The following is an 18,589-nucleotide window of genomic DNA, read 5'->3' as shown; positions in this document are numbered from 1 at the left end:
ACTTTATTCTTGGTGTGAGAATGTTCAGTGTGAATTAGTGTATTTCCAATAAATGCTCAAATATATGTTAAAGTGGAAAAGATTGTTGTTGCTTGATTTCTTCCGACAGTATACATGTAACATTCTTTATTGATATTTTTATTTATTTCAACAAGTGATGGCGGTTTCTAATGTGTTGTGCATTTGCAGGACATGGAGAGATTCAACAACTTCAGTTATTTTCTCCTGGCACCAAGAATAATTAGCTGCTAGCACTGTCTGTTAGGACTATTAGTTTGGTGACAAAGGTCACTTATGAGACAGGGATGTGAAATATCCATCTGTTTATTTTATCTAAGATACCTTTGTAACTAAGGTCATTTCTTGAACAATTACTTTGGTGTTTGCAATGAATGTAACAAAGATGTTGATGTGTGACTTGTGAACTTGTGTATTTGGTCGTGAATGGAATATATTGTTGGGCACACATGTTATTTTGGATTGTTTGTGCAACTGTGGGTCTTAAATGATGTCCAAATAAATATTGGGCTATATAATATTCACCACCTGGCAAGATCAAAGAACTTGTGACATAAAAGCAAAGGTCATAAACGTTATGACATTCAAAATCAGTGTCATAATGATATGACATTAACACTTAAATGTCATAAGTTGTTGTTAAAGACGCTCATCTTTTGACATTTGATTTTTCGTCAACTTGGTGTCATAAATGATGACCTATGACATATTTTATAGGTATTGTGACATATATCAAATGTCAAAAGTTGGCACATTTCTTGTAGTGTTTGGTCAAAATGACTTCGACTTCTCTACTTTTTAATTACAAACGGTTTCTCTAGAAAAAATGTTTGACAGAGCTCTTCTAAAGAAGCCAGAGCCAAAGCCAGGGAGAAGCTCTGCCAAATAGGCCCTTACGTTCAACATTTAACACCGTACTTTACTCTCGTTTCCAAACATGTTGTAACCTTTTTACCCTCGCCTGACAAATATGTCTCTAGCTGTACCCATCCAAATGTAACAAATATTTTTGCAAAATACTCCACCCATTTCAAATTATAAGATTTTTTTGGCTTTTCTAAACATATCAAATGAATTTGCTATGCCCTTAAATATACACTAATGTCTAGACATATAATAAGAACAATATATCTAGAAAAGCTAAATCATCTTATAATTTGAAGAAAGTGAGCAGTTGCAGCTGGGGGCGTGGTCTGAAACAGTTAACAACATCTCTTCACTCTCTAATCCAAAACAGTTAAAAGTATAGGTGCCCAGCCCTACTCGATACTGATATATCATAGGATTTCAAGCCTTCTACTATTTAGCTCCCCTCTTGTATTTGTTTCTAGATCTGCCAAGTGAGTACTCCTACTTTGGTGTTGTTTAGTTCCTATTTTTCTTAGGTACTATAGCATATTTTATTTTTATTTGATAATTATTGTCTAATCATGAATTAACTAGGCTCAAAAGATTTATCCCGCGATTTAAAGGTAAACTGTGTAATTAGTTTTTGTTTTCGTCTATATTTAGTGCTTCATGTACGTGCCACAAGATTTGATGTGACGAGGAATCTTGAAAAGTTTTTGGTTTTTAGAGTGAACTAAACAAAGCCTTTGTAAGGAAACCCATATTTGATCGTGTATCAGTCTGTTCGTTTGACTAAGAAGTTATGTTTGAAAATATTGTTCATTGATTTATTATATGAGAAAAAAATATTGCTAAATGACTAACAGATTCGATAGATAAGCCCAAATGAACAAATTTTATAATCAATGAACAAATCTTATGGATGGCAGGAGTGATGTTACTTTCAAAATAATAACCAGCATCCGTACCGAGTTGGATCCCAATAATTTAGGTTTTGTTTAGATCCAAAAAGTTTTTTGATTTTGACACTACTAGGTTTATGCCTATGCTTTGCTACGAGTTTCAACATACATGTAATCTATGTATTTTGAAATATTTTACGTCCACCATGGTTAAAAAGTCTACCATAAAGATTGTTTTGACCATTGCTTTTGACTCATCTATCAAATTTGAGTGAAATCAGCGTCGTTTGAAAGATAGAAATTGGGATCTACATCTCTTGTTTCAGAGTAATGTTGAGGTCCTGCACCAATCATTCCCATAAATTCATTAACGAACCAGCCTAATTTACAAGTAATCTAAAACTAATGTAAGGGTTACCATGCTTGTACATATAAACTTTGCATTTTGCATCTTAGAAATTTTTCATAACAGATGTCCCAAGTTTGTAAAGAATTTAACAGGTTCCTACAAACCTATAACCTTTTATCTACTTTCTTTCCATTTTTTCTTTCAACAACTTGTCTTCTACTATTCCCCTGATATACATAATTCAATTATCATTATTAAAAAGTCTAATGGTCAGATTCAAATTCATTGGAAGATATATTAAAAAAGTGTACATGGTAAATTCATGTGAAGCCGTGGTATGTGGACATATTACACAACAAAGCTTACATGGTAAATGCACATGCTAAATGTAAAATATGAAAGCATACAGATACAAGATAATCTGAACCGAATATTATCACACAGTTAGTTAAGCGCAAGGTTTAGGTAACCTTTTGACAATAATAGGCAAAAGATTGTTCACCACAACCATAGCACAAGACCAATATCACTATTAGTGCTACTACTAATCTACCTTTTATTTAAAAACAGAATATTCTCAAGCAAACAATATATTTCAAATTTGGTTCAGAGTGCTGCCATTTGTTCGTAGTGCAAATTACTGTGATTCTACTTCCAAAATTGATGGCAAAACATGACATTCTACTTCTGAAAATGCATATATAGATCATCAAACACTTGAAATTCCCCCTCCAGCTCCCACTCCCAACGCCTATCTTCAACATTAAAATTTGAGCATGCATTGACTGAACATAGGCCTTCTAATGTCCATGAACATAATCTTACATTCTTGCTACACTTTTTTTTTTCATTTGCAACTCCTCTTGAAGAACTCTCAACTTCTCTTCGATCACCACCTTGCGAGCCTCCATAGCCTTGACCTCCATCCTTCTTGATTCTACATATTTCTTCACCTGTTGAATGTCAGCATTCAATGGCTCTAAAATAACTGGTCCGTGAACATTTATGGCAACTCCAAGCTCTCTGCGACACAACTCTAACCTCCATCCTTCTTGATTCTACATATTTCTCTAACTGAAAGTTATTGCGGGTGTGATCATTTTGTTGCCCTGGCTAAAAATACCTACCAAAGGAGAGGAAGATCCATGACAACCTAGTCATCTTAAAAAACACGGGCTTGTATAAATTCGATGGCCTTGAAACCGGCACCTATAAATCAATATGGAGCAAACCAATCATTTTGAGCGAGAAAGGGAATTTGATTTGTCTTATTAGCTTTGTTAAACGAAGGGCAATATTTCACCACCATATGCTGAGCGTTTTGTAGTAAATAAAATTATGTGTGTGGCCACTGAATAAGAAGAAAGACTTAGCATAACAGTCATAATGCAAATTGACCCAAAATCGTGTGTTTGTCTTGAACTTTACCTGGTGAGCGGCACCGAGGGCACACTGTAGTCGCAGAGTAGATGTTCGTCGTTTCACCCATCCGGTCGGTGCTGCCAATGAGATCAGTGCAGTTGGCAGATGCCGTCGTGGCGTCATGAGGAGGGATGTGTACGGGTGCGCGTGTGCCGTGTCTGCATCGGGGCGCGCCATCTCAACGAGCTGGTCGCATAGCGCCATTGAGGGCACCGAGAGGGAGGCATCCTCATCATCGTCCTCCTCCTCCTCTGCGTAGCCGTCGCCTATGCCTATGTGGTTGGCGTAGCGCCTCTATGGCCGCCTCCGCATGCCGCAGTATTGGATCTCCGCCGATAGCAAGGACTGTGGCGGCAAGGGCTTCGCATGCCCATCTCGGCGTTGCTCGTGGCGCCGTCGGAGGCGGCGATGGTGGCCACAGGTGACTCAAGGATCGGGTGAGAGACGATTGAGAGCCTGCCGCCCGAGCGGGGAGCACCTGGTGTGGGGGCGAGCGGCGACGTTGAGGAGCGTTCACCGTTTTTTCCTTTCACGGGGCAGGGTCAGTTGCTGGGAAGGGGAGAACACATGATTGATGGTGATTTTCTTTTTTGGGTTTTTTTACGCCGTGCGTGAAACCGCCTTGCGGGCCTGGCAGCGGGAGCGACTTCGCATAGCGTGTGGACGAAATAGTTTTATTTATATTTATATGTTTTATTTAGTTGTAGAGATAGTACTTTTGTTTTTATTTGACAAACATTGTCTAATCAAGAAGTAATTATGCTTAAAAGATTTGTGTCGTGATTTATAGGTAAATTGTGTAATTAGTTTTATTTTCATCTCTATTTAATGCTTCATATAGGTGCCGCAAAATTCGATGTAACGGATAATCTTGAAAAGTTTTTGGTTTTTTGATAAACTAAACAAGACCTTAATCAGAGCTTTAGGCCTTGTTTAGATGCAAAAAGATTTTGGATTTCGCTACTGTAGCACTTTCGTTTGTTTGTGCCAAATATTGTCCAATTGTGAACTAACTAGAATCAAAAGATTTGTCTCGTGATTTATAAATAAACTGTGCTTCATGTATGTGCCGAAAGATTCGATGTTGCGAGAAATCTTGAAAACTTTTTGGTTTTCGAGGCGAACTAAACAAGAACTTATTATTAAATCCCAAAAATCAGCACATGTATTTCATTCTGCCACGTGCTGCTCCTGCACCGTCGCAGTCTCGCAGCACCCAGCACGACACACAATCCACATCCTGACTGCACCACCCGGGGGGCCACACGGATCCCGTCACACACCGGATCCCCCGCCTGCCTCACTGACCTCCCTCCTGCTCCATCCATCCCTATCCACTCCTCCACCCCGCTGCGTGCTCCCCGTCCACGAGCGCCGCGCCGCCGCGGCCCCCGCGATCTCTCTCCCTGTACAGTGGGGCCACCCACCAATCAGTGGCTCAGTGCCACCTCACTCCGCCGCGCACCAAACACCGCGCGGCCTCACGCTCCCCGTGCTCCGCCCACAGTAACGCACACTTTTCACTCCACCCCTCGAGCTCCTCCACAACCGCAACCAGCATCCACTCCAGAAACCTCTCACCCACTGACACTCTGGGGTCAGAGGGTACGGTTAGAGATATCGACAATCTCAGGGACTGAAACGAAAACTCCTCACGCCCATGGAAATATCCCGCCGCGGCCCCGGCTCCACCCCCTGCGCTGCGCTCTGCTTCTTCTTCTCTTCTCTTCTCCCTCGGCTTCGAGGGGGAGGGTTATTTTTATTTATTTCTTTCTTTCCTTTTTTTTCTTTTCTATTTTCTTTCTTTTTTTTTTCTTTTTGGGTTTTTTTCCTTCGTCCTCCCGTTGGGGTTTTGCGCCCCGACGAACCCTAATAATCGCCGGGGACCGACCGGCGGCCGATCGCCGCGCCTCGCCCGCCCGCCAGCCCGCCGGCATGCACCCGCAGCGGATGAAGCAGGCCGCGGCGCAGCAGCAGCTGATGCAGCAGGCCCTGCTCCTGCAGCAGCAGCAGGCGCAGCAGCCGCCCTTGTTCCCGGGGCACCACCACCCGCACCCCGGCCTCCTCGCCGCGCCACAGGTGAGGGCAACTCTCTGTGATTTCTCTTTCTCGTCTCTCAGGTTCGATCCACGTGACGGGCGTGGCTAGCGTGGGAATCGGGGGGTTCTGATTTGGGGATTTCCGCGCGTAAGGGAGCCGGTGGGATTTGGGAGGTTCGGATCGGATTTGTGGATTTCCGGGCGCAAGGGCTATTTTGGGGTATCGGGGATGCGGTGTTCCGCTCGGATTTTGGGATTTGGTAGTGTTCTGCGGTCGGTTATGTCAATCGCATCGCCATCTGTCGCGATTCTGGGATCCTCTTTGCGGATGCGGCCATTTGTCGCGATTCTGGGATGCGGGTCGTTGCGTGTCAAACAATTTAGATTTCTTTAAGTTTCTGCTAGGGTTTGGGTGATTAAATGTTTTCGTCCAGTTGAGTTTGTTTTTGGTAATCGTTAATTTTAAGATCATCTTATCTTATACCATTGTGCATGGGGCGACTATTGTGATGTCCGAATTTTTTTTGGTTCATTTTTAGTGAAGGAGCAACTTTGAACCTTTGCAAACTTCAAAGGGAACATATCTAGTGCAAACCACAACCTCCGTGAAAACTTGTGCAAACCATGGCAAAAAAGTCATCTAAATTCATAAAAAAAACACACATGTAGATGATATGATGATACACAACCTTGTAAAATATTTTATCCAAACTCAAATTTATTTGTGAGATATAAAAATAACAAATTTCTAGCAACTTCTGTGGACACCTTTCTGGCTTGAAATTTGTTATTTTTATATCTCACAAACAAAGTTGAGTTTAGACAAGATATTTTACAATGTTGTGTATTATCAAATCATCTACATGTGTGATTTTTTTGATGAATTTAGACAACTTTTTTACCATGGTTTGCACAGGTTTTCATGGATGTTGTGGTTTGCACTAGATATGTTCCCAACTTCAAAATCCTCCGACTAATGTGTGGTTTTAGTAGAGCTGTGAACTAAGTTATGAAATGAAATCAGAGATGTTAACTCTGTTTGCTTACTTGTATGTCTTTGCAGATGGAGCCAATAGTTAGTGGAAACCTGCCTCCTGGGTTTGATTCGAGTACATGCCGCAGCGTGTAAGTGTTGGTAGTTGTTCTTTTCCCTTAGTCATGTTCGAAATGAAACAAGGCCATTATGCAGAATGTTCTGTGTTTAATGTTATAGAAGATCAGATTGCCCTCTGCATGCTGTAAATCTGCAAAATAATGTTGACTACCTTTTCTACATTTTTTATCCTTTTTGTGCTCATCGATCACGTTCTCAATAGGTATGTTGGCAATATCAGTCTTCAAGTGACGGACACAGTACTGCAGGAAGTCTTCCAAAGTATTGGTCCAGTAGAAGGGTGCAAACTCATCAGGAAAGAAAAGGTGGATCTTTTTTTTTCTTCTTTTAATTAAAAAATAAAAAATGGCTAAAGATAATTTGTAACAGTTAAATCCATACCCCCAACTATCCCCAACACCCAATCGCCTGAAAAATTGTGGCTGCCGTTTCAGATTGCTCTCTGCATCTGATTTTTGGCTTTGCTTTACCTGCATGTCTCAAGTCTAGTTACCATGGGAATACACATGTGTAACATGCTTTGCATATTTTCATTTTCATGGTCTTAGGCTCTTGTTTTGATGAATTAAATGCCTGCATTAATTCTTTCAATACTTTCTGCTAAGTTTGAGTTATCTTGTGCTTAATTGTATATTAGCTGTATTAAAAGCACTGTGATACATAAAAATTTTTTTAGTCACTTGAAAATATTAAGAGAAATTTAGTTATCGGGGAGAAGGGGAGGGGATTGGGTTGGGTTTTGATTCTCCCTTTTTAATTGTAGATATTATGCTAAGTCTTTTTTAGGAACAAAAGTTCAATTTCAGCTGGCTGACTACAATCAGCGGTGTGCTAATCTTCTTTTACTGGAATGAAAGCACACATGCAGTTCAGCCTAACCTATTTATCTAGGTGGGCATAAGAGTTTCATTGCTATTCATGTTAGTTTTTAAAAGTGTGATGAGTGCAATATGGTGAATTGAGATAGCATCGGGGAGCTGAGCCATGTATGTTACTGTGGTTTGACTTGTGGTGTGCTGTAGACTAATTTATTGACATGTGCTTCCATACCCATCTCTAAATTATTATGCTGTACTATCAGTTCAAACACATATGAGAATTAAACGTTTGTGGTTAAAACTGATCCATCCATTCTGTAGTTGTTGTCTACCGCCTTTTAGAATTTAGAGTGACACCTTTCGACTAGCATATATATCAGGGAGTTGGGAGAATGCCATAGTTAGAACTTAGAAGCTATTAGATGCAAGGGACATTTTGAATGTGAGACATTTATTTTATTGGCTAAACTTTGAATGAATGAAAATAATTATGATTTTAAGTATGGTTGTTCTAGTGCTGCCAAGGATTAGGATACCTTAATTTGGGATACTAGGTTTGCTTATCCTCTATAAATTACATTGTTTATTAGCAATGTGGCCTTAACACTTTCCATTCTGATGTTGCAGTCATCCTTTGGTTTCATTGACTACTATGACCGCAGATATGCTGCACTAGCAATTTTATCTCTCAATGGCAGACCACTGTAAGCTTTTTGGTTTTGTATTCCCTCCATTTGTAATTGTAAGTCGTTTTGGCTTTTCTAGATTCATAGGTGTATAGCAAAACTATGTACCTAGAAAAGCCAAAATAACTTGCAATTGGAATGGAAGGAGTATGTGCTAATTTCTATGATCACTGCCCTGTTTTTTGGCACTAATTTTCTAATTATCACCAAAAATCCAGGTATGGTCAGCCAATAAAAGTTAATTGGGCATATACAAGTACTCAGAGGGAGGATACATCAGGTTTGGAACTCAAGATGAATTAATAATATATTGTATATTTGTACTTTACTTATTTCAAATCATGCAGGTATGTCAATGTATGGTTTCTGAATTCTAAGCTTTGTATGCAGGTCATTTTAATATTTTTGTTGGGGATCTTTGCCCAGAAGTCACTGATGCTACTTTGTTTGCATTTTTCTCTGGATACTCTACCTGCTCGTAAGCATTGCCTGGCTCTCATCTCCCCTCCATCATTTACTTGTCATTGTGACATTTTAGCAGAGTATAGTTTTTTAATTGTCCAGTCATGGCATGTCTGCTCTATTTACAATTTTAGCTTGGTAACTTTTGCAGAGATGCTAGGGTTATGTGGGACCAGAAAACAGGACGATCCAGAGGGTTTGGTTTTGTTTCTTTCAGGAACCAGCAGGTAGTGTCACCATTTTTAAACCCTTGTGCATCGTTGCCATAGACTTTTGGAGCTGTTGTTTCATCTCACTGTGTCATTATTTCCTTAACAGGATGCTCAAAGTGCGATAAATGACTTGAATGGTATGTTCTCTAGTTCCATGTTTCTAACTTATGGTTCATTTTGGAGTCCTAATCTTCACAAGGTGATTACACCTGGTTACTTTTCTACTGGCAGGGAAGTGGCTTGGCAACCGTCAAATTCGTTGCAATTGGGCAACGAAAGGTGCCAATGCTGGTGAAGAGAAACAGATTGTGGACTCCAAGGTTGACCTGACAAATGGCACATCAGGTAAATACATGTGCTTTGACTTGAGCTTCTCTTTTTCTGGGTGTTTCAAAAAGCGCTAGCCTCTAGATGTGCCTAGTAGCAAACAGCCTAGGTGGTGCTTGACATTTGTACTTTCCGTGGATGGTATGCCATGCTTAATAAAGTATTTTTTTTGGCATACTCCCTCCATTCCAAATTATAGTTCAGTTTAGTTTTGTCCTAAGTCAAAGTTCTCTAACTTGATGTTATATCAAGACTACAAGTTCAAATAAATGTACTATCAAGAAGTTTCATGCAGAATTTAATGAAACCGATTTGATGTTGTAGTACTTGTAGATGCTTGTGCATTTTCCAACAAACATGGTCGCAGTTACAGAAGTCTGACTTAGGACATAGATAAAGTGGTTGGAAAGGATAGAGTACCTAAAACCTTAGTTTTTACTCCCTCCGTCCCCAAAAAGTTGACATCCTAGTATTCAAAATTTATCCCTAAAAACTTCATTCTAGCCCACTAGACATAATGAGTCTATCCACTGTAATTTAGGGCGCTAATTAGACCCAAGCATGCTAACTAATCTGCATGCCTGCAATAGGTTACTTAATTTTGTGAGCGCTGTGGAAGGTTGCCCATGTGACAGCCCTGTTTCAAGGGAAAACACTTCCTAATAAATAGGGTAGCACGATCATTTTCCCTCGATACTAATATGTCTGAAAAATCCTAGGATGTCAAGTTTTTTGGGATGGAGGGAGTACGATTTTAATTCATAGGTAAGATGGGAATTCGGTGGCTTGAAACTGACCTGCGACACCTTTTAATATTCTTTTGTAATGTTGTGCAGAATCTGGAAAAGAGAATCCAAATGAAGATGGTCCTGAAAGTAACCCTCAGTTTACTACTGTCTATGTTGGCAATCTTCCTCACGAGGTAATACTCTTCCAATAGATGAGCTGCTGTCTATATGTTAACTATGCATCTTGCGTTTGGCTTTCTATTTGCTATTACTATTTTTTTGTTAACTTCTTTTATTGTCTTATCAATGTTCTTCCATGTTTTCTTGATTTCCAGGCTACCAACAATGATGTGCACCTGTTTTTCCATTCACTTGGGGCTGGCTCAATTGAGGAAGTCCGTGTAACTCGTGATAAAGGCTTTGGTTTTGTAAGGTACAGCACCCATGAGGAGGCTGCGCAGGCAATTCAGATGGCTAATGGCCAACTTATTGGCGGGAGGCAGATAAAGGTATATTTAGTTCTGTTCACATTTCCTTGATAACAGGATTTAGTAAAATCCTGAAAGTTCCTAGGTCAAATTTTACAATAGAATAATATTGTTGGTGGATAACTAGTAGTATTACTAGGCCTGCTTATTGGTCAAAACCCACCCTTTTCCAACCCACCCCCACCCCACCCCACAGCAACAGGCTCAACCTTCCCAGCCCATTCCAAGCCATGCCAAACTCCCACTGAAAGAATTCACCCAACCTATGTAGGTCCAACCCAAACCCCCCACCTACATGACAGAAATTTGCTAGTGAGAGCGGCAACGGGGAGCAGTGTGGTGCCACGGAGAGGGACAGAGGAGGATCTGGGGCGGGTAGATGTGCAGTTGTAGTTCCGCATGAATCAGCAGCGGTAGGGGAGGACAGGGCGCCGCCGTGAGCCCAACTCCGGTGCTTCTGCTTCCACCGGTCCAGCAAGAACAGGCTGCAGATCCTGCCCACCGCGAGTGCCACCTTCAGATCCTGCACCTGTACATCAAGCCAACCAGACCACTATCTACAATGGTGTCTACAAGCTCAGGGCAGTCGAGGAGTCCGACTTCTGTGAGGTCCTACTGTACTGGTCTAGGCTGGTGACTCTGGTGGCGTCCTTAGTGGTCGTGGCCTCTGCTGTATTCCTGCTGGAGGGCAACGATGCCGTCAGGCAGGGCATCGACCTCCTGTACGCTGCCAGCACCGCAGGTATGGTGCTGTCAACATGTCACTGCTCCTCATCCACATCTACGTCATGCCAACCCCAATCAAGCGTTTCCTTTAGGCTTCGCTGTGGGCTGTTGGGGACTTGGGGTGCTTGGCTTCCTCGTGACCTACCTTGTCGCTGCCCAGTCGCCGGACGAGGGCTTATTGACGAGGATGAAGGGCGCTGCATGCACTGCATGCGAGGTGATTGTCCGCCGGAGCAAACTGTGTGGTGGCAGCGTAAAAGAGTGCGCCGAGAAGGGCGAGGCCGTGGTGGCTCGGGTGCGTTTAGCTGCCGATTGCAGGATTGAGGTTCGCCATGTCCATGTTGAACCCACCGGTTCCATGGGTTCCTAACCTGACCCACCCTGCCCCACATCTCTTATACTCCTCGCCCAACCCAGCCTGCTGATGAACCCATTCGAACCCTTCTAAACGAAATCAAATGAGAACCCAGCCCATTTAACCCAAACAAACCCAACCCATTAGCAGGCCTAAACTGTATTATGTGAATGGTTTGTAGGTAATATAAATTGGTTTATCTACATTATCCCCTGAAAATATAGCCAGATAGTAAAACTTTTGTTTGTATGGATTTATTTATTAAGGTATGTACAGAAAATCTTGGTATGGTATGCATGATATTATCTAGCTGTTTAGTTGTATGATGAAATACATTGATCACAGCAAATTACTGAATACTCTTTGCCTTAATTTGTTGCAGTGTTCCTGGGGAAGCAAACCGACTCCACCAGGGACAGCATCCTCGCCTCTGCCTCCTCCAGCACCGGCACTGTTCTCCACTGGAGTGTCGCCGACAGACTTCCTGGCATACCAGCGCATGGCCCTGAACAAGATGGCCACGAACCCATCCCTAATGGGTCAGCACGCCTTGAATCAGGTCGCACTGGGGATGGGTGGCCGAGCCAGCCAGTCCATCTATGATGGCGGCTTCCAGGGCATCAGTACTGCCGCCGCCACAACCTCCGCCCAGCAACAACAGCAGCAGCAGCAGCAGCTCATGTACTACTAGAGTACTACTACTCCATGAGGCACCAGCTACCTATCTCTTAAAGAGGAAGGCGAGGATGAATGGATGATGCCCCTTGCTACACCCTTATACATATAGTAGATGATGTACTACCAGGACCTTTTTTATAATCTTTTAAGACCCATCTAAGTAACATGTCCTCTCTATGCTAGCTATATATATCTATATACACCCTATAACGTATGTATTTCTGGATACATGAACACCCCAAGGTTCTTAGTATAATCTTCTGTGTTTGACCATCTTTTATTGTGCCGTATGGATTTTTATTGCCGATTACTGTATATATACGTTACTAGACTTGATGGCAAGCGTCATGTTCTCGTAACTACTCACTCTGTTCAAACTATAAGGCTCTCATTTTCTAGAAAGTTCCACTAATTTTAATTTTGTGATTAAAAAAAATCTAGAAAACAAGTAATAATGTTTTTAAATCACAAAAGTATCTCTAAGTTGTCTAGGTGCCCCTTAACTCCAAAATCGAATAACTGTCTCGTTCAACTCTCATTGTTTTTTTTTAAAATTATCTCTGCCTTGGTTAGAAATGATTTCAAGATGGTTTCATTATTTTTACTTTTTGGAATAAAAAATCTACAAAGCAGATGACAGTTCTTAAACCACACGCTTGTGAGATCTCTGATAAAAAAAACCTAGACATAAACTGTGGCATTTTTTGGAATAAAAAAATCTATAAAGCAGATGATAGAGTTTTTAAACCACATGTTTGTGAGAACTTTGAGAAAAAACCTTTAGATAAACCATGGCATGAGAAAACCAAATAAATATTTTTAGGTAATGAAGAAAGTATCTAAAAGCTTTCAAAAATTAGATTTAGCTTATACGAAACTAGAGAAAACATAGAAAACCATGGCATGTGATTTGTAGGCCGAAAGAAACAAGAGGCCCAAGCCCAACTGACCAACGCTTCTTTCCAAGCTCTCCTCTGCCGCCGCCTCACCGCCGCCGCCGCCGACGCCGCCGCCATGTCGGGCTTCGTTCGGCGTCTCGCGGGCATCCCGTGGCGGAGCATCGCGGGGGACGCCCTCTCGCGCGTGTTCCTGGTGGCGCAGGCCTACTGCGCCGTCCACGTCGTGGACCAGCACCTCTGCTCGCTCGCCTTCGTGCGGGGCCCCAGCATGCTGCCGGCCATGAACCTGGCGGGCGATGTGGTGGCGGTGGACAGGGTCAGCGCGACGCTCGGCCGGGTCGCGCCCGGGGACGTCGTGCTGATGATCTCCCCCGAGGACCCGCGCAAGTCCGTCGCCAAGCGCGTCGTCGGGATGGAAGGGGACTCCGTCACCTACCTCGTCGACCCCGGCAGCAGCGACGCCTCCAAAACCGTCGTGGTGAGTGGTGAGTTGGTGGCTGGGCTGGGGTTTTCGGTCCGTACTGGTACTTGTTATGCTGCCGCCGTGATTGGATTTGTGCTCAATTGGTTGATGCTCTTGGCGCTGTAAAGATCCCAATTTGGTCGTTGGGGGCATAATGCACTGACGCTAGAGGAGGGGGGCTTTAAATTCAAGTGCTTGGCATAGTATTGTCGACAGTAGCTTTTGATTAGTGATTATTTGTTATTTGTTGTGCTTCTCTGCGTCGAGGTTGCTTGGTTTGCTTGTGAGCATTTTTTTTTTTTGGGTGAAACTGAGCATTGTTGATTTAAAGAAGTTTCAACAGTTATTTTTTGAAGACAGGTTTAGTACTTGCTACTACATTTTACTTGCTTGGAATTGAGATGCATAGGAGACGTGTGTTTTTGGTAATTGGTACCTACTTGATACTCTAGGCACCAAAGTTAGGGAGGATGTTTGAACCACTGGTGGTGTTGATTCAGTATGAGATATGGTGTTATTTATCCTATAATTAGTTACTACTAATACAATTAGATTCTCGATGAATTAGAACTATGTGCTGGTAAAACCTTGCATTGTGCTACCATCAGTAGGTATTGATGTTAAGTTTTGTAAAGTATCGAGTTGTGTTTGAACTTATAGATATCAATAGCACCAAATTTGGCTTATTTAGGTTTGCTTTTCATAGACTGTCAACATGATGTTCGTGTCTTTAATTCAGGGATTTGGTTATGTTCACATTTGTTACTGATTTGTTGGGTTCCACGTGTAATGTTGGGGCCTGATGAGTTCTATGCTTTCTTGACTTTTGTGTTCTTTTATTTATATATCCCTTGTCATTATTTTGTTTCAAAATTGTAAGGTCACTCATGCCCTTAACTTGGGCGACTGTATTATAGGTACCACAAGGTCATGTTTGGGTGCAGGGTGATAATCCTTATGCTTCTAGGGATTCAAGGCAATTTGGAGCCGTGCCTTATGGTCTCATTACAGGGAAGATCTTTTGTCGGGTAAGCTCAGCTATTTGTTTTGCATCTTTGTTAATTTAATTTAGGGGGTTGATGCAATCTCTGGAGCCAATATTTGCTTTATGGCTCCATAAGTTTGGACACAAGCAACTAGCAATTGTTAAATTTGCAGAAAAGGGCAAAGTCACACCGTTACTCTGTGCTGCTGAGTGCATGGTTATATTGATGTTAAGTTTTATAAAGTGTTTCAGTATCTTATGAGCCCATTTTTCCATTTCAAAATCCTGGATATCTATCAATTTTGTCTTATAACAGTAATAATAATGTGGGGCAATACGTTTTGTGGGCATATAATAGAGGGTAAATGTTATCCCTCTAGGTTCAGCTTGGTCTCTAGAAATCAGGACAAAACCAGGCATCATGGCCCCCGATGCCAGGATGAAAACGGTATAATTTGAACTTGAAGAAAACCGAAGAATTATTCATTTGGCTGATATTGATATGCCTAGCTGCTGCTGTCTTAGGGATAACTATGTTTGCACTCTGGATATCAACATTGATTTTAAAATTTAATTTGCTTGATTTTGATACTGGAATGGAGATTTACGCACTTCAACTTGCTATCTGTTGATTTTAAAGTCATGTCAACAATCACCTTAGAACATTGTTGCCGCATATGGGAGTATTGACAGTGATTGTTCGATCTTAGGTTTGGCCACTGGAGGGCTTTGGTCCAATTGATTCAAACCAGTCTTAACAGGGGTAATTTAGCTTCTTTGTTGCATCTTGTTTTCTAAAGGTAACTGGTTCTATCTGATCGTCATTTGTGCTAATTTCTTTGTTGTCCATTTCTGACCACAGCAGATGGACCCATATTATTGCTTGTGCCCAGAGATTTAATAACGAACTGCAGGGCCCTTGAGCTTGAAAGCTTTCGATCTACTAGAGCACATTGCTACAGAGAAGCAGAGTTTATCTTGACGTCCAATGTTTTGAGTTTTATTGTATGTGTAGTAACAGTTTTGGTTATCAGACCTGAAACCCCAATCAGCACATGTTCTGATACAGTTTCTTGTGCTAATGCGGGTTGTAACTTTACTGCCAGTGGATCCTGAAAACCTGATTGATTCATGTAAATTGAGGCACATTTGTTTTGACTTCTGAGCATATCAAACTGAATTACAAACTTGTGCGTTCAGACATATCGCTTGGTCTGTGCACTCTGAACCTTTAGTTATTAAAAAACTAAATAATACATCTCAATAATTGCGGCGGCTTACAAGATTGTATTCTCAGTGAATTTGGAAGTTGGAAATCGACCTTTATAATGTGCAACTGAATTTAGAACATATTCAAATCGTGGTAATGTTAAGGTCACAACAGTTATACTAGCACTAATAAAAGACAAAATAGAGCAAACAGCAACCTCTTGGAACATAACATTGGCTGATATATATTATATAAAACGCTACTGATTACAAAATGTGTCTCAAAGTAGGAGAGGAGGTGCATGCTGCTAAATGTATACCATATAGCATCGATAATAAAATGCCAAAATAAAAATTATGCAGTAGTAGCACATTAGAAGAGAACAGAGATAGAAACGCCTTTGCCTCAGTCAGATAATAAAATATCGTCATCCTCTTTTACGCGGCTTGGGTACAATTGGATGTACCAGGGGTGCCCTCCGACGACCCCGAAGTATTCGGATTCAATGGAGTCGCCGGGGCAGAACATCTTCTTGGTTTTGGAGTAGCCGTCGATGGTCAGGACGTGCGACACGGAAGAGACGCTCCGCGCGGTGCTACCGCTGGCGCCGGCAGATGGGCCTGGTAGTCCTCTACATGGATGGATGCAGTAAAGTAGGTTATATTGGTGATCAGTCAAAACCATGAACAAAAACTTCGTAATAAAAACCGAGGATCGATCGGGCAGCAAGCTAAAGCTAGTATATGTATAGTATGTACCTCAGATCCTCAGGCATTCTGGTAGCAAAGAGGTCGATGCAGGTCCGGCGGTGGCATAGCAGGAAACTCCCTGACAATGGAAACATCGCATCTTATCTGGAAACAGTCGTCTTTCAGGAGCGACTCCAGTTCCGCCCTTTCGATGACAACAATACCGCAGCCCCTTGAATTCTCTGCGTTGTAGGTGTGCTCGTAGGCGCTTCGATAATAGTCTCGGTCTTCAACTTCAACATCATCCGTAAAAGTGAACAAGCATTTTGCCTCGACTTGTTCCTTATTATGAGCAGAGAGGCACAGGAAGAGGGTTACCCAACCGGCTCTCTCCTCATCGGCACCGCAAGGATAGCACTCGATGTACCAGGTATGCCCTCCGACGTTGAATGTGCTGGACTTGATGCTCTTGCCGACGCCAAGATCCTTGGTTGCCGAGAAGCCGTCGATCTTCAACAGGTGCGACCCAACGATCGTCTCGCCGATGGCGGCCGTGGCAGTACTGCCAGACGATGCAGCCTGTGATGAGGTGGCGGCCATAGGCACGGGCTTTGTGTGCTCTAGCCAACAGCAGCAATGGCGCGCGAGGATGGAATGGATGCAAGGAGACGCGCTATGGTTTGCTGGTGACTGGTAGTAGTCTCGTCTGGCAGAGATCGAGTGGTATATATGGAGAAGCAGCCGGGTTTTTTTATCGATCGCGAGGTCGATGCTAGGAGTGGTGATTGCCTACCACAGGAGCCGAGGAGACGCGTTTGACTGGCGTGAGCCGTGTGCCACAGGAGCCGAGGAGACACTTGATTTTAATTCGGTGTAGAGTTGGATTTTCTTGAATTAGAAAAGGAAAAAATATTGCCAAATCCATCATAGTCATACCTAGATAGAAGCCAGCGCGTGGCCTTCCATTTCCTGCGTGCGACCGAGCCGAGTGTGGCTCCTTCCTTTTCCATGGAAGATATCCTTCCATTCGTGAGTGCCTACACATACGTAGGGATGAAAACGGTACGGATATTTTCCGACCGTATTCGAGACCGAATTCGTTTAGAGGGGTTCAGATCTGTCCGTATCCGATTCCGAATATTCAACATCCGATACCGTATCCGTATCCGAATACTTAAATTGTATATTTATAATGTCGACATCCAATCATATCTTATCCGACATGAATGACATTATCCGTATTCGAATCCGAATCCGACCAGAAATATGAAAACAAATATGATATCCGATCCGTTTTCATGCCTACACATACGTACATGACATGTTACCAGCATTTATATATATAACCATAATCAGTTGTGACCAGCATATCGTTTGGTTGATAAGACATGACAGAAAGTACGTACTGTTCGCTAATTTGTTATGAGAAAAAAAATACTATTGAATAACTTGTTATGAGAAAAAAAATACTATTGAATAACTGACAGATTCGACTGATTAACTCAAGCGAACAGACTGATTATATGTAGAATGACATCACTTTACTTACATATAAAAATGTTTATAATTTTGTGTTCCCTCTATACTGCTAATTCAAGTTATATATTTTGGACAACGGTATGGTCTTCAGAGTTTGACTTTAACTTCTCATTTTTATAAAAATATTTATTAGCCCGACTTACCTAGTGGGATAGTTATAAGCGAGACTTTTTCTACCCAAAATAACTGATATTTTTTCATCTGACCCACAAATGCTTAGGTAACTCACACCTGTTCGCTTAGCTAAAAAGTTATGGATGAAAATAATGTTCGATGATTTGTTATGATTATGTCTTGCAGTAGGGGCGTGCATAGCCTTTAGCGTGTGGTACGACGTGACTTGCACGTGTGCATACGTGTTAGGTTAATGGACAACGCTAATGTGTACGTGACTTGCATGCGTCTTGGCATGTGTATGTGTCAATGCTATTTTATCCTATTCGCTTAAGCTTATTTGCCGAATCTACCAGCTCTCATAACAAATCAGCAAACAATACTTTCAGTAATAGCTTCGAAGCAATCAACTGGAAGTTTCATATTATTGTTTTTAAGACTATCACATCATATAGAATGAAATAAAATATGGACAAAAACACTCACCCTCGATGCGTGTAGTTTAAATCTATTGTTT

At 41.9% G+C, this 18,589-nt stretch overlaps 3 protein-coding genes across 4 annotated transcripts; 2 read left to right on the top strand and 1 right to left on the bottom strand.

Moving 5' to 3' along the window:
* Nucleotides 5,238-12,448, top strand: LOC110435536 (oligouridylate-binding protein 1B-like). Its single transcript, XM_021461180.1, has 12 exons — nt 5,238-5,619; nt 6,643-6,704; nt 6,896-6,998; nt 8,139-8,215; nt 8,416-8,477; nt 8,588-8,675; nt 8,811-8,886; nt 8,978-9,008; nt 9,103-9,216; nt 10,035-10,120; nt 10,262-10,435; nt 11,878-12,448. The coding sequence occupies exons 1-12, from the start codon at nt 5,476-5,478 to the stop codon at nt 12,184-12,186; spliced, it is 1,326 nt and encodes a 441-aa protein (XP_021316855.1). The 5' UTR covers nt 5,238-5,475; the 3' UTR covers nt 12,187-12,448.
* LOC8068313 (mitochondrial inner membrane protease subunit 1) lies at nt 13,075-15,719 on the top strand. Of its 2 annotated transcripts, none has more exons than XM_021461181.1 (4): nt 13,075-13,550; nt 14,453-14,563; nt 15,231-15,283; nt 15,383-15,719. In XM_021461181.1, the coding sequence occupies exons 1-3, from the start codon at nt 13,188-13,190 to the stop codon at nt 15,276-15,278; spliced, it is 522 nt and encodes a 173-aa protein (XP_021316856.1). In that variant the 5' UTR covers nt 13,075-13,187; the 3' UTR covers nt 15,279-15,283; nt 15,383-15,719. The 2 variants fall into 2 exon arrangements, with proteins under 2 accessions (XP_021316856.1, XP_002451138.1); XM_002451093.2 differs by having other exon boundaries at nt 13,076-13,550; nt 15,386-15,719.
* On the bottom strand, nt 15,951-17,249 carry LOC8068312. Its single transcript, XM_021461182.1, has 2 exons — nt 16,489-17,249; nt 15,951-16,361 (listed from the first exon to the last, which is right to left on the bottom strand). The coding sequence occupies exons 1-2, from the start codon at nt 16,572-16,574 to the stop codon at nt 16,136-16,138; spliced, it is 312 nt and encodes a 103-aa protein (XP_021316857.1). The 5' UTR covers nt 16,575-17,249; the 3' UTR covers nt 15,951-16,135.

This window comes from Sorghum bicolor, chromosome 5, assembly GCF_000003195.3.
Source record: "Sorghum bicolor cultivar BTx623 chromosome 5, Sorghum_bicolor_NCBIv3, whole genome shotgun sequence".
NCBI lineage: Eukaryota > Viridiplantae > Streptophyta > Magnoliopsida > Poales > Poaceae > Sorghum > Sorghum bicolor.
The sequence above is the reverse complement of the archived record's forward strand: the minus strand, read 5'-3'. Positions and strand labels throughout refer to the sequence as shown.